General features: G+C 44.7%; 1 protein-coding gene across 5 annotated transcripts in view; it reads left to right on the top strand.

Moving 5' to 3' along the window:
• Positions 1-17,107, top strand: part of ATP11A (ATPase phospholipid transporting 11A) — a 239,391-nt gene that overhangs the window by 204,281 nt on the left and 18,003 nt on the right. For all 5 annotated transcript variants that reach the window (XM_034758138.1, XM_034758139.1, XM_034758140.1 and 2 more), the window contains exons 25-27: positions 1,638-1,773; positions 7,977-8,042; positions 9,218-9,321. In XM_034758138.1, coding sequence (XP_034614029.1) covers positions 1,638-1,773; positions 7,977-8,042; positions 9,218-9,321 — 306 coding nt within the window. The remainder of the gene's footprint in view (positions 1-1,637; positions 1,774-7,976; positions 8,043-9,217; positions 9,322-17,107) is intronic.

Genomic DNA, 17,107 nt, shown 5'->3' with positions numbered 1-17,107 from the left:
TATTTTAGATTACTCTTTGCTGCCAGTTGGATGACTATCTCTGCCAATAAACTGCATTTGGCAGTTCACATTAGGATGAGTGCCTGGTTTGGATTGCTGTAGCTGCAAAACCAGTGCCTTATTTTGAGAGTAATCGTAGATGCCCAAAGCATAAACTTGAAAAGTGTGATATGGCTCCAGGTATTTATTTCACAGTTGGGTGAACTCTTAGATCCTAGGGGTAATATTACATACTGCTATTGAAAACTCCATTTTTATTACACCTTACAATTTAAAAAAAAAATGTAAATGCACGTTTTGGAGAGTGACATTTTTGTTTGGCTTTTGAGAGCATAGCATATTTAATGCCCACTGATCTTCTGAACTTATTTTGTCAGTCAATAGCACAAAATTATTGTAGGCCACATGAGATATGATACTATTTTAGCCATTTATAGTGATGTATTTTTTTTTAAATTGCTCTTAAATGAATGGGGTAATTTACTCACAATGAAAAATAATTTAAGACTGTCCTGAGCCCAGTTTTTTTTTTAAAGGTATTTGGGTGAAAATATTGTTTGATATGATCAGTGTTGGAAAGGGAGACCGTGTATAAGTGCTTTTGTTTCCAAGTACTGTTTAGATCTTTATAATTCACATTTTTCATTTCAGTTTTGCTCTGACCCATTTTATGATAGGCCATGTCCCAATTTTCCATGTATGAGAATTAAACCAGTACCATTCAGATTCATATGTACTGAGGAAAATTTACTATAGCCAAACACTTTTGTCCAGCAAACAATCAATCACATTTTCTAAAGGAAAGCATTCTAGTAATACTCTTTCTGTTAATATACTCTTCGATTCTGGTAAGCATGACTGCACCTATGTTGCTAACATTCCATATTGTAGTAATAAGTTTCCGCCTGGAAAAGAAAGCAAAGTCTCCAGAGACCTCTAGTGTTTCAATTTATTACATATCTTTTTAGGTCATCACTGTGCACAGCATTTTACAAAACTTGTACTTTAAACATGTCCCATCCCTGAAGAGATTGAAATCTAACTTGGACTGGTTCAGTACAAATACAGAATTTACCATCAGAGTGGGAACTGGTAGAATTATAGTCAACGAGTAGTGGAGGAGACTAGACAAAAGTCATAGATCTTATGGAGAGAGATGAATGTGGAGCTGGTAGACCAGGGGTAGGTAATCTATGGCACGCGTGCCAAAGGCGGCACGCGAGCTGATTTTCAGTGGCACTCACACTGCCCAGGTCCTGGCCACTGGTCCGGAGGGCTCTGAATTTTAATTTAATTTTAAATGAAGCTTCTTAAACATTTTTAAAACCTTAATTTACTTTACATCCAATAATAGCTTAGTCATATATTATAGACTTATAGAAAGAGACCTTCTAAAAACGTTAAAATGTATTACTGGCACGTGAAACCTTAAATTAGAGTGAATAAATGAAGACTCGGCACACCACTTCTGAAACGTTGCCAACCCCTGTGGTAGACACTTGTCACGTGGGAAATGTCTAACTGTGTTCCAAATACAATATTTTAAATATTTCTTCTCACAAAATAATTTGTTGAGTTCATATTTCTTGGATCTTTTTAGCATGCCAGTCTGAGTGCATATGTCTTGTTTTATTCAGGGATATTACCAAGAATGCTCTTCTGCGCTGGCGTGTATTTATTTATTGGACATTCTTGGGACTGTTTGATGCTGTGGTATTTTTTTTTGGTGCCTATTTCTTGTTTGACAACACAACTGTGACCAGCAATGGACAGGTTAGTATTTAGTTTGATCAAAGTTAGACTTGGGAAATGAAGAAATTGTAACTTTTAAAATCCCAAATGTTCAATTATCATTTACATAGGCGTAATTCATTAAAAATAACCAACTACTGTCATAGAGATAACTGTTTTATGGGTGGCAGTGAGATAGGAGTGATATGTAACACTGTTTTTAACAGAAACAGAATTATATAGCTAAAATATCATGTATCAGTAATCAGCATGTGACTGCATGCTGGTTGGGGGGAGGATGTGAGGGAGGGAGTTTATAACCTGAACTCGAAATATCCGGTAAGAATTTGCTATTTCATAATTAACACCTACTTCATCAATATATATTGATAATTTGACTCCTTTAATTCATTTGCGCATATTTTTAAAAGATAGATGCCTGAATATCCTTGTGATGGGCACCATGCAAGAGCCTAAATAGAACAGACTAGAATTACATGTTTAACATTTATATATTTTATGTCATTTAAGACCTTCTGTTTCTACTTCTAGTACGGTGACATGAATATAAATTTTTAAGGACCTTTTGCATTTTAGTTATTTACACATTAACATTTTTTGGTCTATTTTATTTGTGTCCTGCTTTTTTTTTTCTTTTTTGCTACTTGCTTCTCTTCCTAACCTCAGCTAATGACAACCAACACTCATATGGTAAGACTATTGTGGTTTTGTCATGATGTGCATTGCCTCTTTCCCTGTTCTTGAACTAAAGAACAGTTAAAATATTTCCTACAAATATTTTCATGACTTCTGTCCTTTTATAGAAATATTAGCCGTTGCTCCCTTTTTAGTTTCTTTAAAAATTGTTACAGCCACGGAGTTGTATTAGAAAGACCATAAATTTTTGACACTATTAATTTTCTGCTTTCCTTTGCATTTTGTTGTGTTTTCATCAGTGCTTCCCACTCAGCTCTTTTGTCTTATTGAAAATCTCAACTCTAGGCGATTTATAATATCTAACATTTCCACAACTTTAGAAAAGATTCACTGAATGACTGTGAGAATACAACTGTGTACTTTTTTTACCCAATTTTAAGTGAAACATATCTGTCCAGAAATGTCAGATGTAGTTCTGTGTTTACTAGAGAAGTAATATTTGAGTAGAATAGATATTGTGACATCATTGAATGTAATAAACTAAACCACTGTGTGAGAAAAGACAGGAATCTTCTCGTTAAGTTTGCCTGTACATTGAAAGAATTACCTTTGGCAGTGCAGTATGCTACAGTAGTTCTGTTTCTCCTGTAATTATGTTTTCAATCTGAGGTTGAAAACTCTATATAGTTTCAATTTTTTTGGTACTCATAAAATTCTCTTTCACAGCTGTGGGAGTCGCATAGCCTCTTGTTGCCAGATGCATTGATTCAGAGTCCATCTTTAATCTTTTAGTTGAGTCTTCTTGTGTAGATGAACCAGTTTGGTTTTTAACCATGTTCCCAAATCACATTAAAGCCTCATCCCAAAATGTTCAAAGTTGGGTGCTTAAAGTTATGGACCCATAGTAATGTTTAGGTGCCTAAATAAGTAGCCTAATGACACAGGTGCTGAGTATCCATAGTTCCATTTGAAGTCAGAATTTAAGGGAAGTTCAGCACCCTTTGAAACTCTGACCTTTTATTTCAGTGTTAAGCATGGATTTTGGGTGCCTGAAAATGTTGGCTGTCAGGGATAAGTAATCAACTGAAACGTGGACATCAGCCTCAACTCTAAACAATGATTGAGTGTCCAATATGTGCTAAGGGCCTCACAAAAGCAAGCTTTGAATGGCTTACAATATTAGTTCAGTATCTCACAACAAGTCAGAGTCAAAAACAAGTGAAGGGGTGAGGAGAGACAAGTGTGACAGTCTCATGAAGCTACACTAGATGATCCACCTTAGGTTCCAAGTTGTTAAAATGGACAACTCCTAGGTTATTGCATCAAGAGGGTATGCTTTTTTTTTCCAGCTTTTTACCCCAAATCTCCACTGCCGCCAGGCTAGTAAAAATGTGAGGCAAGCTAATGTCTTTTACTGTGGTGAAAAACTCCATTGTGACAGGCCAGAGTATGACATGACATTCAGCTTAAAAATAAATCACAAACCCAAAGCATCTAACTTTATTTAGAAATCTTATTGAAGGTCCACTACAATCTCTAAAGTGATATACTGTTAGAATTTTGGGTTCCTTTATCACCCATCGTCTTTCATTTCTCTTGGCCAGCTGACCGCAAAATGGCTGGCCCAGAGCAATTGCCTGACAAGCAAAATTCAGGTGTCCAAGATCTGTCAATAATAATATAGTAGTCAATTTACTACAGCAGTGCCTAGATGTCCCAACTGAATTGTGGACCCCATTGTGTTAGGCACTGTACCAACATAGAGTAGAGATGTTCCCCAAAGAGCTTGCAATCTAAACAGAGAAGGCAAAGAGTAAGGAAAGGAATGCAACATAGAAGCAGAGTGATCGCAGGTGGTAAATGTCATATAACTTTCACAGTGTGTTTTGTGTGTGCTTGATTTGGTGTTTTGTTGTAGGATTTTTTTAAATTGTATTATTGGAGTTGGAAAAGTGGGGGAAAAGGCAGGAGGGAGGCTGGGTTAATAGGAGCAAGGGTGTGGGAAAGCCAAAAGAAGGGAATAGGGACATTGAAAGAAAAGAGGAGAAGAAGAGATGGGAGAGGTAGGAGGGAAAGTTGGAGAGGAACATGGAGAACAGGGACAATGAGGTCAGAAGCAGAATGAAAGTGAGGGCGAAGAGGGTAGGAGCATATCATAGTAAATCAGCAAACAAAACACAATACCCAGAATTTCAAGTAAAATGTTCACCATCTGGGTTTCCTTTTACTGGGAATCTGGACTTGCCATCCCACAAAGTCTGCTAATTACTTGAAGATCTAATTGCTGGAAGAAAGTCAGCATGTCTTGGCATGACCCCCAAGCCCTGAACAAATCAACTAAGTAGTGGGCTTCAGAGTCCAGCCTAGCCTCTCTAATCAAGAAGTGAACTGAATTTTTCAGAAGTGGCACACACAATAGTACAGCCATGACCGTGGCCATATCAAAATCAAGTTGATTACCAAAACAAAACCTCAGTAAATCAAAATCCTTCAGGTTGTACAGGTAAGAAGATTAAATGCAGAAGGTCTGACTAGTGAATGAAAGGTTTCTCACAGGTTTATATAAAGAAATTAGATGGATGTGAAAGTCCTGATTATGGAGGAACAATCACTTTAATATTTCAATCCTTCATTGGTTTAATGTTTCTTGGTCTTAAACACCATACACAGATAAATTTGGATGAACTGTTGAAATGTATTGAATGTAAAAATACCAAGAAATAAAAAATACAGCAGCATGTGATCTTCATTTCAATGGAATTAACTTAAGCTAAATGAGAAATCAACACTGTGGGATAATATATGGTTGAAGAAGGTATCCTTTCTAACTGAGATTCAGAATTTGATATTGGGTATGATGAAGTTTGAGTCCTGGTCTATGTAAAATGAGTTGACGGTGTCTGTTTACTTTCTCGTGGAGAGTTGTCCACATCACAGAAACTACTAGCACAGTTGGCACTGAGGCACCCTTGCTGGAAGCTTCAGTGGAGAGACAAAGGATCACCATGTGAAAAAGGGAAGCTGCCATCCCTGGAGGTGACACCATGTGTTGTCAACCCTTCAGATCAGTACTAAATCAAATTGAGTGAGCTTTCACAGCTTCATATGCTCTATTGTTTATGGGACATCAATCTCTAAGGATAGTAATTTACACTTTTCATCAACACTAATAATAATTTCTGCAGAGAGCCTACTAGTCTGGAGTAAATGTGGTGAACGTCAAGGCCTGGGCAACTCCACACCTTTCTCCTCAACATGCAGTTGAGGAAGTCCACCAGATCAAAGTATGGCTGGAAGGAAAGATCCTTTCTATCTGACTGTGTGCTCCTTCTAGTTTCTGCTCTGGTGCCTCTCATGTGCAACAGATTGCCTGCCTGATATCTGCTCCGGAAGTTGCCCAAAATCTTGTGGTATCTCTCTTCCCATTTGGTTTAGGATGAAGATCCAATGAGGTATAAGGGGCTGGCCAGGCCGGGCCTGTCCAAGTTACTGCAACACTCCATGCACAGTTTCAGTCCTGCTGTTATCACTATAGCTGTAGGAGTACTACTGCAATAGTCCTTGTCTCATTGTGAAGTAAAGATGACAGGGACTGGTGGGGGGCATGTTGCTGGTAGAGAGGACTTTGCTGGGCACCAAAAGCCTGGAGAACCAAAACCAACTCTGGAGAAGAGCTACAAACAAACAACGTAGCGAGAAGCAGCCCAGATTCCAAACTGGTGGTTTCCTTCACAGGAAATCAATTTAAAAGACGCACCAAAATCTCTGTTAAACAAAATAGAAAACCTGGGATATTTTATCATAATACATGTTGTTCAGTCTATTAAAGTACATTATTTCAAGATGTATTTACCATAACTATAATTTCTGATAGTAGCTCAGATACCATGGTGAGGGCGATCTTATGAAAACCTAGAGATAAATAACTGAGTAGTGAATATACATAATACTATGGATTTGACAGAATATTATTAATAATCCTATTATGTTACAGTAGTATGTAGAGGCCCAACTGAGATTGGGGCTTCATTGTACTAGATAAAAAACTTACTTAGAAAGTCTCTACCTTGCAGAATTTATAATACAAAAGGTCTTTATTTCTCTTGGTGTAAAAGCCAAACTTATTTTGGTTTGTTGGTGGTGGTTTGGTTTTGTTTTGTTTTGTTTTGTTTTAAAGCTCTATGTTAAAGTTGGTATCTGAAATAAATGATTTATAGTATGTCTGAAGTTTACATTAAGTAACACCTAATCTCTATTACAAATACTAGTATGTGGAAAATATACATGCCACTTCTGTGTCTTGTTTTAATAAGGCAGAAGTCATATTTATCAATTGCAATACAATTCTATCCTAGTATAAAATAGCATATTTTTCATAAATCTTGGAAATGGAATGACGTGGAAAGAAATTGTAGCTCATTTAATCTTTGCATGTCTGTCCTTCCCTCATGCAACCAACCAGCAGCCTCTGGTGCAGCATGCTGGAAGTCTACTGTCACTGCATTTGAATAAAAAACTTCAGCTCATCTGCTCCTGAGCTGTATGCTGTCTCTTACTGAGGCCTAGTCTTCACTTACCGGCTGGTCCGGCGGCACGCCATCGATGTTCTGGGATCGATTTATCGCGTCTGGTTAAGACGCGATAAATCGATCCCGGATCGATCCCGGAAGTGCTCACAGTCGGCACCGGTACTCCAGCTCGCCGAGAGGAGTACGCGGCGTCGACGGGGGGAGACTTCCGGCCGCGTCTGGACCGCGGTAAGTTCGGACTAAGGTACTTCGAATTCAGCTACGTTATTAACGTAGCTGAATTTGCGTACCTTAGTCCGAAGTCCGGACTAAGTGGGGACCAGGCCTGAGTAAGCAGCAGCTGCTCCCTTGTGTTTTGTCTGTGTTCATCTCTCAGGTCCCCTTCACATCATTTTCCAATTCTCTTCTCTGTGCCATCTATCTGAAGAATCTCAAGAGCATGAGATACTTCAGATATTGCATCATTATCACAGCTTTTAAAATGGATATATGTGTAGGTGTTAAAAGGTATTATGTTGGTATCCTTAACCATAAATATTGTATGCTACATAAAACTATGTTCATTTAGAGTAGTTGAGGTGATTTTATTTCAAGGTGCATGTAGTGAGGAATCAAAGGGAAAAATCTAGTATCAACTACTCCAAAGGTATTTAAAAAAAAAATCAGTGAAGTTTATACATACCTACATTTCTGTGATGGATATCCTATTCTTACTTGTCCTGTTACCAACCTGATGCATTCATCAGTCTCCATGAAGACATATGACTCCAAGAACTAGAGAGGAGGGAGGCAGAAAGATGGCAGTTGAGAAGACTCTGAAAATATCATCAATGCTCTCCTGGGAAACAGCGCAGTGACACACTAACTGTGCTGCAGTTTTTCTTTACACAAAGAAAAGTACCAATGAGCTTTGGGCTGAGTGTTCTGATTATGTGTATGTGTGCAGTCTGAAATGTGTGCGCACGAGCAAAATAAACTGATATCCAAATAGTTTGTTCTAAATGGATCGTGATACAATGAAGTACATTACCTATAATGACTTTTGACCCTTTTTTATAGATGTTTGGAAACTGGACCTTTGGAACACTGGTGTTTACTGTGCTAGTATTTACAGTTACATTGAAGGTAAGATATTCTATATTGATATTTCTTCTACTGAGCCTCTTTGGGATCTCCATCAATAACTATAGTTGTCCCCTATCCTGTTTACTAAAACCAACTTTCCCCACATGGTATTTTGACTATAATCCTTCTACTTACGGAGAACTAAACACGGTTTCCTTTGGAGCTTGTCGATTCTGCTCCTGTCCAGAGCTGTTGGCATGTGAAGCTATAAAAAAATTCGGTACATTGATTGAATCTGTGCAGGGTTACTGGCAGCTCAAGAGTGAAGGATTTAGCTGGAGTTCCAAAGTTGGATCTTGACATGATATCACAATGTTACCAATGAATTGCCAGATTTTTCCTGTTTGTGGTTTGGTTTGGTTTTTTAAGTTCAGCTTTTTAGTTTGGTATGGTGATGTATCCCTTTTCAGATGCCCTATCAAAGTTGGTTTATGTTTAAATATACTGATTTCTTACATATTCTGTATAATGAAATGGAAATTTCTGTACAGAAATGCACATATGCTTATATTTTGTTTGGATTCCTTTTACGTGACTTTTTAGCCAGGATATTCAAAATAGCTGTTTTTACTGAGTTCACTGTTGGAATACTTTCCCCAGTAGATTTTCACTATCAAAAGAGAGAAGCGTTGGGAGTTCATGACTTATATTTCTATCATTCGATAAGTACAGCCTATTAGATTAAAAGAGAGCATCAATAATGAGCCTCACTATGTAATTATTTGTTTATTATAAGGGGGGAGAGAATTCTTTTAATGGTTGAAGCAGTTTATAATTGCCAATTTTCAGTAATTATATACGTAAGTTTGTAACTGATATAAACTAGGACAGTTACAGCCTAATTATAAAGAGGAACAAGAGGGAGGACGGTGAAACAATCGTCTGGGGCTGCGCTAGTAATATCTCAATGTTATAATTTCCTAATGAATAGTCAAGCCTTTGTCATGACATATACTAGATCTCAATACAGAATACAAAGATTAGTACTTAGGTATGGGAACTTTCTTAACTATGGTAGAAATAGAAAGGTATCATTGTTCCCTACAGTTCTGCACAGAGTTCTCAGATTAATTCTTTAAATAGTTGATTGATTTTCTTTGTACCTTATCTCCTGTTGAGTCTTTTATCACTTCTAAAAAATAATATAAACACCAAGATGACCTGTTTTCTTTCAGCTTGCACTAGATACACACTACTGGACATGGATAAACCACTTTGTGATCTGGGGATCGCTGCTGTTCTACATTATCTTTTCCCTCCTCTGGGGAGGAATTATCTGGTAGGAACCTAGTGTGAATTGTATTGCAAATGTTATTTTCACAAGCATAAAATAAGTTTATATATTCAATTTTTTTTTTCAAATAAAATTCATTTCAGCTTTTATCTGTACTATAATTTACAATATGAGTTACCAACTTAAACATGTCAGTCATAGCGATTAATGAATAGTTGGCTTTTCTTTAGGTTAATAGCTGCTAAAAATGTTCTTAAAGAAGAGAAGAGTAATAGCACTCCAACTAAGTCAGTAAGCACCTGAGTTTCTGGTTGTTCTATTGTTTTAAGAAACCAAAAACTCTATTTTTAATAAAAGCTTAAGTACCTATTGAAGAGGTCCCCTATTGTGCTAATATACATACTGCAGTACATTTTCTACTCATTTGTAAAATTGAGTTCAAGTTAAAAGGTAAGGAGTTATGTTGAATTTTAGACACTAGCTAAATGTGTTAGTGAGTACTACATTTGTTATGATAGCTAAATATTCCTGCTATTCACCAGATGCAAATAACATTTTAGTAAATGTTTTTCCTTTCCACCTTCTTTTCTTAAAATATATATATTATTATTGCAGAATTTGTGCGCCACCTACTGCTACTTTTGTTACCTTATTTGTGTATTTTTATGAATATATTCTGGCAAGATTTAATATCCACTCCGGCAAGGAAAATGGAAAGGAAAATTCATATTACAAAACTATTGGATGTATATAGGAGAGAATTTTTGTCAAGAGACTTGTCTGGTTTCATGCTTTTGGCTGCAAACAGAGTAGAAAGGCGTATGGCTTTAGATTAAATACATTTTTTAAAAATAGCTATAAAACGGCTTAAGTTTTATCCACATTTAAATTTTAACAGGATTAAATCAGTTTTATGTAATTGAAAAATCACTATCAACTTAATTACATTATTAAAGTTTGTGGGGAGGAGACTAAACATGCATGTTATAAATATCTTGATTCTCATTCTCCACCTATATACTTCCCATGGGATTCCCATGCCCAATGAACTTTTGACTACTTTCTGGACGGGAGACCTTTGTCATTTATCTCCAACACATGCACATTCTGACCCTCTTATTCTTTTGGTGTCTTAATTGAATGAGCCAGCTGGTTCCCCTCGCAATCTATAAATGGAGAAAGGAACTGTTGCTAGTTTGCATCTTGCATACCAATTTGGGGCTGGGAAGGGAGGTCTGCTCTCCTCTCCCCCCAGATCAGGAAGAATCTTCTGGGAGGCAGCCTATTCATTTCTCATTTCTGCAACAGCAGGACTCAAGGTTCCCGCTGACCGTGTTCCTCCCTTTTGAACTGGGTCTATATGACTGAGGTTCCCCATGTTAATGACCTGGATTTAGAAGTAGAAAGCAAATTTGCAGATGATACAAAGCTGGGAGGGGGGTTGCCAACACTTTGGAGGATAGAGCTAAAATTCAGAGGGATCTTGATAAATTGAAGAACTGGGCAATAGACAACAAAATTAAATTAAAAAAAGAAATGTAAGGTGCTACACTTTGGGAAGAAAAAACAAATGCAGGATGGGGGATAACTGGCTTGGCAGCAGCACTGCTGAGAAGAATCTGGGAGTTGTGGTGGATCACAACGTCAACATAAGTCAGCAATGTGTTGCTGTTGCAAAAAAAGCAAATGCAATTTTAGATTGCATTAACAGAGACATAGATTCATAGATTCTAGGACTGGAAGGGACCTCGAGAGGTCATTGAGTCCAGTCCCCTGCCCTCATGGCAGGACCAAATACTGTCTAGACCATCCCTGATAGACATTTATCTAACCTACTCTTAAATATCTCCAGAGATGGAGATTCCACAACCTCCCTAGGCAATTTATTCCAGTGTTCAACCACCCTGACAGTTAGGAACTTTTCCCTAATGTCCAACCTAAACTTCCCTTGCTGCAGTTTAAGCCCATTGCTTCTTGTTCTATCCTTAGAGGCTAAGGTGAACAAGTTCTTCTTCGAGTGATTGTTCACGTCCATTACACATTAGGTGTACGCGCGCCGCGTGCATGGACGTCGGAAACTTTTTCCCTTAGCGGCTCCCGTCAGGCCGGCAGGGCCCCCTCCTTCCCACCAGAGCGGCGCCCCGCTCCAGGGTATATATATCCCTGCCGACCCGACCCCTCCAGTTCCTTCTTACCGTCCGTGGCGGCGTTGGAACAACTCTGTCTCTCGTCTGAGAGTGTCCCTTAGCATAGTCATTAGTGTTATTTAGCAAACAGTTAGCAGTTATTTAGTAGTAGTGTTGAGCTTAGTAGTTAACAGCTCATTAGGTACTTAAAGTTCCTGCTGTGGTTGCTTGGTCAACCCCGGCACCGGCCCTGGGCGGCGGGGCATGCCGCACGCCCAAGGCTTCAAGGCTTATGCCACGTGCCGCAAGCCTATGCCATTGAGCGACCCCCACGACTCGTGTCTCCGCTGCCTGGGGGAAGCTCACCAGAAAGAGCGCTGCAAGATCTGCAAGGCCTTTAAGCCCAGAACTAAGAAAGAAAGAGACTTTCGCCTTAAGCAGCTGCTCATGGAGATGGCGTTGCAGCCCTCCACTTCGGCGGCACCGTCTGCCTCCGTGCGGAGCGCCCCAGCATCAGTGCGGGAACCGGCGCCGGCGGGTCACCCGAAGCCCACGGCACTGACCCAACGGGGGCATGTACGACACCGGTCGTCTTCGCCGGCAAAAGGGCCAACCCAAAGCCCGAGGACGCTCCCCGCATAAGAGGGCGGCGCCGGTGAAGACCTCGAGTGCGCCTAAGGCTGGTACGGCCCCGGCACAGACCCCGATAGTGGCTCCGGCGCCGAAAGGCCCGTCGAGCCCCGGGATAGGCGCGTCGAGTGAGGATGAAGGGCTGGAGGAGCTCTTGGAACAGCCCTCCACTCCAGACACATTTGAGGCAGCTAAGGACCTCATTGCATTGTCCGTTGAGGCCCCTACACGTACTGAGGACGCTCCGCCGAAGCTGCCACACAGAGGCAAGCCGGCGATGGTGCGCCCATCACGGTCGCCGTCTCGGCACCGTTCAGGGAACCGGTCCCGGTCGAGCTCCGCCTCGGTGGACTCCCGGTTGCCCTCGGCGCAGAAAGCACCGCAGCAGTCGGGCTTCAACAAGCAGTCGGCACCGACTCAGCAACCAAGCACGAGTCGGCACCGCGAGGCGTCGGCGGTACGTTACCCGAGGCCGACCAGCCGTAGTCGTTCCCGGTCCCGCGATCACCGGTACCGATCCAGGTCCAGGTCGGCGAGATGCTGCTCCAGGTCCTGGTCGCAGAGGCGCTACTCCCCAAACCCAGACCGGCACCATCCTACGACTCCGCCGTGGCCTTCCAGGTCACCGTCCGTGGTCTCGGAGACTGACTCGGGCCAGTACGGCGGGTATGCCCATAGGGCGCAGGCTAGCAGGGACTACGAAGCCTATGGTCATTCCCAGTGGGGCCAACCGAGCCAATGGCCCTTCTGGGCACCCTGGGCCTACCACCAGCAAGGGCCCCCATCGAGGACCTCGAGATCCGGGCCATCAGGGTACCGATCCCGCTCCCCGCGGTACCGCCCGCCATCGCATAAGGAGGCAACGGTCTCTAGACCACCGGAGCGGGAGGGAGTGGACTCGGCACCGAGCACGGTACCGTCCCAGTCCCACACGGTGGGTCAGGCCCCAGAGGAGCAACCGGTCGATGCCGGTTTGCAGGAAGATGAGGATGGGCAGAAGGCCCCGACTTCTTCCTCCTCGCCGGACGAGGCAGTAGCGGGCACGACGGTGTCCGGCCCTCCCTCGATTGACAATCGGGCGCACCAAGACCTGCTTCGTCGGGTAGCCCTCAATCTGGGCTTGCAAGCGGAGGAGACTGTAGAACAGGAGGACCCCCTGGTCAATATCCTGAGCCCGGAGGGGCCCTCCAGAGTCGCTCTCCCAATTATACGGACAGTCCAGTCCAACTATAAGACGGTGTGGCAAACGCCGGCCTCCAGTGCACCGACTGCAAGAGGTGTGGAGAGGAAATACTTCGCCCCATCTAGAGGTTTGACTTCCTCTTTTTACACCCGTCTCCTTGTTCGCTGGTGGTCTCGGCGGTCAACGAGCGAGAGCGTCATGGCCAGCAAGCTCCTGCGCCCAAGGGCAAGGAAGCTAAGCGATTAGACTTGTTCGGGAGGAAAGTCTGTTCATCTGGGGGGCCTTCAGCTGAGGATCGCTAATCAGCAGGCGATTCTGAACAGACACAATTTTAATTCTTGGGCATCAGTCTCCAAGTTTAAGGACTCCCTACCGCCTGACGCGCATCCTGAGTTCACGGCCCTGGTGGACGAGGGGATGGCGGTGGCCAAGACCTCATTGCAGGCCTCCCTCGACTCAGCCGACGCAGCGGCTAGAACAATCGCGTCAGGGGTAGTGATGAGGCGTTCGGCATGGTTACAGGCTTCAGGCCTTCCGCCAGAGGTGCAGATCACACTGCAGGACCTCCCATTTGAAGGTTCGGGCTTGTTCTCCGACCAAACGGACGCCAGGCTACATAGCCTTAAGGACTCGCGAGCAACCCTTAAGTCGTTGGGTATGCATACCCCGGTGACACAGCGCAAGCCCTTTAAACCTCAGCCACCACAGAGGCAGTACCACCCTCGCCCTCAGCACGAACCGTACCGCCGTCGTGGCAGGGATAACAGGCAGAGACGTAACAATACACCTAACCAGGGCCAAGGTCACGGCCAGGGCAAGCCGCAGCCAGGGAACAAACCAGGCTTTTGAAGCTACGCCCGAGGACAGCGTACCACATTCCATACCGGATCCTCCTCCGAGTTTCAAGGACCGCCTGTCCCATTTCTACCGGGCATGGTTGCGCATAACATCGGACCGCTGGGTCCTGCGCACAGTGAAGGCGGGCTATACCCTCCAGTTTTCCTCGCCCCCTCCCTGCCATCCCCCTTCCCCGTCCCTCTTCAGGGAACCCTCTCACGAGCAACTTCTCATGCAGGAGGTGCAGACCCTTCTCGCAGCAGGAGCAGTGGAAGAGGTCCCACCAGACCTAAGGGGAAAAGTATTCTACTCCAGATACTTCCTGATTTCCAAGGCAAAAGGGGGCCTCCGTCCTATCTTGGACCTGCGCGACCTAAACAAGTTTCTGATCAGAGCGCGCTTCCACATGGTCTCCCTTGGAACTATTATCCCATCCCTGGATCCGGGGGATTGGTACGCTGCCCTCGATATGAAAGATGTCTATTTTCACATCGCTATCAATCCGGCCCACAGGCGGTTCCTGCGCTTCATTATCAACCAGCGCCATTTCCAATTTACGGTTCTGCCTTTCGGCCTGGCATCAGCACCACGAGTATTCACGAAATGCATGTCCGTGGTAGCAGCCTTCCTTCGGAAGAGAAGGATGCGTGTGTTCCCGTACTTGGACGACTGGCTTCTCGCGGGCAGGTCGGAGGCCGAGGTCCGATCTCACGTGACACTGGCCTTGCAGACGTTCGACAGACTCGGCCTCAGGGTCAATGTGCCCAAGTCCACGTTAGTTCCCACACAGAGACTGGACTTCATAGGTGCGACCCTAGACTCGGTGACCGCGCGGGCAAGCCTCCCAGAGTCACGGTTCCTGACAATTCGGAGGGCCGTAAGCTCAGTCCAAAAATTCCCCACGACAACGGCGAGGTGTTGCATGCAGCTCCTGAGGCATATGGCAGCTTGCACACATGTGGTCAGACATGCCCGCCTAAGGCTCCGGCCTTTGCAGTTGTGGTTTGCCCAAACGTACCGCCCCAACAGAGACCCATTGGATCGAGTGGTGACGATCCCAGATCAGATGTTGGGCTCGCTCCGCTGGTGGCTCGATCAACAGCAGGTCTGCGAAGGGATCTCCTTCGCTGCCCCACAGCCCACTCTGACGTTGGTAACAGATGCATCGGACCTGGGTTGGGGAGCGCATCTGGGGGAACTACGGACCCAAGGGCTGTGGTCCAGAGAAGACAAACTGCTTCACATCAATCTAAAGGAGCTAAGAGCGGTTCGCCTCGCCTGTCAGACCTTCCGTGCCACCATAGAAGGTCACAGCGTGGCAGTCCTGACGGACAACACTACCGCCATGTTCTATATAAACAAACAGGGTGGGTCCCGGTCTTCTCCCCTCTGTCGCGAGGCACTCCAATTATGGGACTTTTGTATAGCCCATGCGATCCACCTCATCGCAACGTATCTTCCGGGGATCCAAAACAGCTTAGCAGACCGCCTCAGCCGATCCTACCGAATGCACGAATAGACGTTGAGGCGAGACGTCCTGCATTCAGTCTTCCGGAGGTGGGGCTTTCCCCGGGTGGATCTGTTCGCCACCAAGGACGACAGTCAATGCCCTCAGTTCTGCTCGTTCCAGAACCTCAGCCCGGGATCATTAGCAGATGCCTTCACGATCCCATGGGGAGGGAGCCTGAGGTATGCCTTCCCTCCGTTCCCGCTCATACACAAGGTCCTCCTCAAGACCCGCAGGGACAGGGCGACAGTTATACTCATCGCCCCGGCCTGGCCATGCCAGCATTGGTTCACGACCCTGCTGGAATTGTCCATAGCCGACCCGATCACCCTCCCCCTCCATCGCGACCTAGTCACACAAGACAAGGGTCGCCTGCTCCACCCGAACCTGTCTTCGCTACATCTCACGGCGTGGTATCTCTCTGGCTGAACGATGCGGAACACAGGTGCTTTCACCAGGTTCAGCAAATCCTCCTTAGTAGTAGAAAGCCCTCTACAAGAGCGACCTACCTGGCCAAATGGAAAAGGTTCTCCCACTGGTGCGAGCCTCAGCACATACAGCCTTTACAGGCCTCAGTTCCGTCGATCCTGGACTACTTACTGCACCTCAAGCATCAAGGGCTTGCCCCCGCCTCGATTAGAGTGCATTTAGCCGCCATTTCGGCTTTCCATCCGGGAGAGTTGGGAGTATCAGTGTTCTCCAACCCCACAGTGGCCCGATTCCTCAAGGGGCTGGAGAGGGTGTTTCCCTACTCGCGCCCGCCTGTCCCTGCGTGGAGTCTGAACCTAGTCCTAACAAAGCTCATGGGACCCCCCTTTGAACCCCTAGCCACTTGCTCCCTCATGCACCTCTCGTGGAAGGTGGCATTTCTCGTGGCCATCACATCGGCCAGGAGGGTATCGGAATTGAGGGCCCTCACTTCAGAACCCCCTTATACAGTTTTTCATAAGGATAAGGTGCAACTGAGGCCGCACCCCAAATTCCTTCCGAAAGTGGTATCGCAGTTTCACATGGGACAGGACATTTGTCTACCGGTGTTCTTCCCTAAACCCCATACGGACCCTCACCACCGCAGCCTACATACCCTTGATGTTCGAAGGGCATTGGCATTCTACCTGGAACGGACCAGGTCATTCCGCAGAACACCTCAGCTGTTCATTGCCATTGCGGAACGTATGAAAGGCTTGCCTATCTCGACACAGCGCTTGTCGGCATGGATTGTGCATTGTATACGCACGTGTTATGAGCTCGCCGATGTTCCGGCCCCAGAGATCCGGGCCCACTCGACTAGGGCCCAAGCGTCCTCAACGGCCTTCTTGGCGCAGGTCCCTATCCAGGAGATCTGTAAGGCGGCCACCTGGTCGTCCGTGCATACGTTCACAGCCCACTACGCGATCCATCATCAGACCAGAGAGGACGCGATGGTCGGACGGGCTGTGCTACAGTCAGTTGTACCTTGACTCCCACCCACCTCCAATGGTAAGCTTGGGAATCACCTAATGTGTAATGGACGTGAACAATCACTCGAAGAAGAAAGAACGGTTACTT

Source organism: Trachemys scripta, chromosome 1 (genome assembly GCF_013100865.1).
Source record: "Trachemys scripta elegans isolate TJP31775 chromosome 1, CAS_Tse_1.0, whole genome shotgun sequence".
NCBI lineage: Eukaryota > Metazoa > Chordata > Testudines > Emydidae > Trachemys > Trachemys scripta.
Note: the sequence above shows the minus strand (reverse complement) of the source record. Positions and strands in the feature narration are given on the sequence as shown.